At 51.0% G+C, this 4011-nt stretch overlaps 3 protein-coding genes across 3 annotated transcripts in view; 1 reads left to right on the top strand and 2 right to left on the bottom strand.

Moving 5' to 3' along the window:
- Positions 1-1664: 1664 nt before the first annotated feature.
- Positions 1665-2210, bottom strand: LOC108641003 (histone H2B 1/2/3/4/6). Its single transcript, XM_018080215.3, has one exon. The coding sequence runs from the start codon at positions 2117-2119 to the stop codon at positions 1739-1741; it is 381 nt and encodes a 126-aa protein (XP_017935704.2). The 5' UTR covers positions 2120-2210; the 3' UTR covers positions 1665-1738.
- Positions 2211-2406: 196 nt separating this feature from the next.
- Positions 2407-4011, top strand: part of LOC103765058 (histone H2A-IV) — a 27130-nt gene continuing 25525 nt past the window's right edge. Inside the window, exon 1 of the mRNA XM_029963476.1 lies at positions 2407-2742. Coding sequence (XP_029819336.1) covers positions 2443-2742 — 300 coding nt within the window. The 5' untranslated portion in view covers positions 2407-2442. The remainder of the gene's footprint in view (positions 2743-4011) is intronic.
- Positions 3341-4010, bottom strand: LOC103764662 (histone H1.10; the record flags this gene model as incomplete). Its single annotated transcript, XM_008931591.3, has 1 exon — positions 3341-4010. A coding segment is annotated over one exon (612 nt), but the record flags the coding sequence as incomplete, so codon positions are not given.

The raw sequence follows: 4011 nt of genomic DNA, 5'->3' as shown, positions 1-4011 counted from the left end.
AACCTCTGCGCCATCCACGCCAAGCGCGTCACCATCATGCCCAAGGACATCCAGCTCGCCCGACGCATCCGCGGAGAGCGCGCCTGAGTCTCCTGCCGCAGCCCTTTCCCGGCAAGGCACAGAGGCAGCTCACACAGACCCAAAGGCTCTTTTAAGAGCCCCTACGTGCACAACGAAAAGAGCTGATTCGCTCATTAAAATTGCTGCACAATTATTGGGTATGGAAGGAGAAACAAGTCAAAAGTGGATAAATGTCAGTATAATAGTTAAAGAAGGACAGTCTTTTCTAAGAGCTACTGCTCGATCTGTAGAAAGAGCTTTTTATAAACTCCTAAGTAATTGTCCTGGGTGCTACAGTAACAGTTTTAGGACGCTGCAGCTTTTACTTGACAGACAAAGGGTTAAAAGTGCCGAGTTCTTTGGCTTTCTTCTCTAACCACCCCCATCTCCTTCCTTGAAGGTGTATCGAGACAGTCACAGTCACAGGGGTGTAAATTCCTCTACTCTGTCTGAGGCTCTCTGCTTATCTCTTTTAAACTAATATATTATCCTCACATTTCCTCGTTTCAGTTTTGTCTCCCTTCCCCATCCGGTGCTCATAAAACACCTTTTACACCCTCCAGTATTTGCAAAGGACTGCAGATGAATTACAAAGAAGAAAATTTAGAGCCTTACGTGGTTTATAAAAGAGAATTGTTTATATGCAGGATGCTCAGTAAAATGAGACACTAAAAAAAAATAAAGGTCTGGGACCATTAAAAGTCAAACATTACAGTCTACAAAATATTACAAAACCCTGGTTGTTTCAAAGCAGCGCTACAGGTCTTTTCATTGTGCACTTAGTGGCTCTTCAAAGAGCCTTTGGGTCTGCGTGGCTGCCAGGCTGTGGTTCTTTTGAGAGCCACCAACTTTTTCATTTGCAGATTACTCGCTTGTGTTTTCTGTCAGTTTACTTTTCAGTCCTCTATGTCTTTCTAGGTCTTTTAAGTTCCACTTGTATAGTATCCTTTGGAAACAATTTTTCCATCGGTAATTGTAGTTTTTCGTATATTTCTGAGGGCCCGACGCTGCAAAACGTAAAGTGACCGAAATTTCAAATAACCCTGTAAGGGGGCAGCAGGGCCTAAGAAATCGCTTTATATGAATGCAATTTTGTTCTGAAGACATTAAACAAACTATTATTAGGATCCTTAGAATAATAAAACTAAATACTAGCAAACAGCTTTGTTAATCATTTAAGGCATATATTTAATAGTTTTTTTTTTCCCCAGATTGGAAAGACCAACGAAATATAGAACAACAAAAAAAGCTATATTGGCATACATATGTCTTTGAAAACATGTCCATGGTATGAGACAGGGAGAAGGGACTGACCGGGGCTGAAAACAGCCTGAGCTGGGGAGAGAACGTACTTCAACAGTAAGCAGGATGTGGATGGCACAGCCGGGGTGCCTTACCAAGAGCTGGTAATTTAAGCAGCCTACGCACAATAGGTAGGGTAAACCTTGCCAGAAAAAGCAGTCAAGATACAAGTGTAAAAAGCACTAATAGGATATAGATGCAGTTTCTGTTAATACTGAACTGTTTTAATCGTTGGGATTGAACACTGATCAGTAAGCAAATCAGACAACACTACAAGTAAAATTACAACAGAAACATAGAAATTAAAGCCCTTTTCTTGAAAAAGTGGGTGGCTCTTAAAAGAGCCTTTGGGTTTTACAGTATTTCTAGCAGCTATTTACTTGGAGCTGGTGTACTTGGTGACAGCCTTGGTGCCCTCGGAGACGGCGTGCTTGGCCAGCTCGCCAGGCAGCAGCAGCCGCACGGCCGTCTGGATCTCCCGCGAGGTGATGGTGGAGCGCTTGTTGTAGTGCGCCAGGCGCGAGGCCTCGCCGGCGATGCGCTCGAAGATGTCGTTGACGAAGGAGTTCATGATGCCCATGGCCTTGGAGGAGATGCCCGTGTCGGGGTGCACCTGCTTGAGCACCTTGTACACGTAGATGGAGTAGCTCTCCTTGCGGCTCTTCTTGCGCTTCTTGTCGCCCTTCTTCTGCGTCTTGGTGACGGCCTTCTTGGAGCCCTTCTTGGGCGCGGGCGCGGACTTGGCCGGCTCGGGCATGGCTGCGGACACGCGACCGACTCGCAACACACGAAAACAGCAAACAAGGAACCGACGACAGCGCAGAGGCGGCGGGAGCTGCTTTTATAGCGGTGCTGTTGCCAGCGTCGCGTCGCTATTGGTTCGCCCCGCGGCCGGCTTTGCCATTGGCCCCCTGTGAATTCGCCTTGCCATTGGCTGCCGAAGGATTCCTTTCTTGCAGCCAATCGGAGCAGGCGCTGCCGCTCCGCCCGGGTTGTATATAAAGCGCCGGGCGGGCTGGGCTGGGACTTACGGAGGCTTTTGGGGCTGCGGAGCGAGCGGCGATTTGCTGAGTGGCTGCCATGTCCGGGCGCGGGAAGCAGGGCGGGAAGGCGCGGGCCAAGGCCAAGTCGCGCTCGTCGCGGGCCGGGCTGCAGTTCCCCGTGGGCCGCGTGCACCGCCTGCTGCGCAAGGGCAACTACGCCGAGCGGGTGGGCGCCGGCGCGCCCGTCTACCTGGCGGCCGTGCTCGAGTACCTGACGGCCGAGATCCTGGAGCTGGCGGGCAACGCGGCCCGCGACAACAAGAAGACGCGCATCATCCCCCGCCACCTGCAGCTCGCCATCCGCAACGACGAGGAGCTCAACAAGCTGCTGGGCAAGGTGACGATCGCGCAGGGCGGCGTGCTGCCCAACATTCAGGCCGTGCTGCTGCCCAAGAAGACCGACAGCCACAAGGCCAAAGCCAAGTAAGCGCAGAAGAGCAACGCCCAGGAAAATCTGAGCAACAGAAACCCAAAGGCTCTTTTCAGAGCCACCTACAGCATCACTAAAGAGCTAAATTGCTTTTAAGCGATTTTGAAAAATATTTAGAGAATGTCAGTAGTGCTTTTTAAATAATTTTATATCGATGACTGAATTTACAAACTGTTTTGTTAGTGATGTTGTGAATTTAATAAATCCATCTGTTCCACTTAGGGAAAACCCTCTATCCCCTTTACAGTAGCCTAGCACATTGCGGAAAAGAAAGGGTTAAGCACCGGTCATACGGCCAAGGTAGAGCCTTAAGTAGCTGAGTACTTAAGCTGCCCTGAAGCTATCCACAATCCACAGGATTGAACGTTTTGTCGGAAGGTAACGATTAACGCATCTCGGGGTGCAATCACGGCACGCGCTTCGTGGGGTTTCATGTGCAACACACTATACCAAAACTATTTGGAAACAAATCTTATTTCAGCGCTTTTCGAGAAAATTTGGGTGGCTCTTAAAAGAGCCGTTGGGTTTTAAGTGCGGTAGACGACTTTTCTTCCCCGGGAACCTTATTTCTTTTTGGGGGCTGCCTTCTTCGCCTTGGCTGTTTTCGGCTTGGCTGCCTTCGGCTTTGCTGTTTTCGGCTTTACCGCCTTCACCTTCGCTGGGCTCTTCGCTGCTGCCGCTACCTTTTTGGGCTTGGCAGCCTTTGTTGCCTTTTTGGGGCTCTTGGCTGCTTTCTTGGCTGCCGGCTTCTTGGCTTTCTTGGGGCTCTTCTTCGCTGTCACTGCCTTCTTGGGCTTCTTGGCGGTGCCGACGGGCTTCTTAGCCACCGGCTTCTTGGGCTTGGTTGCGGCTGTTTTCTTCTTGGGAGCTTTTTCCTTCACTTCTCCAGGCTTCTTACTGAGGCGAAAGGAACCGGAGGCACCGGTGCCCTTGGTCTGCACCAGGGTGCCTTTGCTGACGAGGCTCTTGAGCCCCAGCTTGATGCGGCTGTTGTTCTTCTCCACATCGTAGCCGCCGGCAGCCAGCGCCTTCTTGAGCGCGGCGAGGGAGAGCCCCTTGCGCTCCTTGGAGGCGGACACGGCCTTGGTGATGAGCTCGGTGACGCTGGGCCCCGCGGGCTTGCGGGCTTTGGAGCCGGCCGCTGCTTTTTTCGGCTTCTTGGCGGCGGCCTTGGCG

The sequence above is a fragment of the Manacus vitellinus genome, unplaced genomic scaffold (assembly GCF_001715985.3).
Source record: "Manacus vitellinus isolate BGI_N305 unplaced genomic scaffold, ASM171598v3 scaffold_5_pilon, whole genome shotgun sequence".
NCBI lineage: Eukaryota > Metazoa > Chordata > Aves > Passeriformes > Pipridae > Manacus > Manacus vitellinus.
Note: the sequence above shows the minus strand (reverse complement) of the source record. Positions and strands in the feature narration are given on the sequence as shown.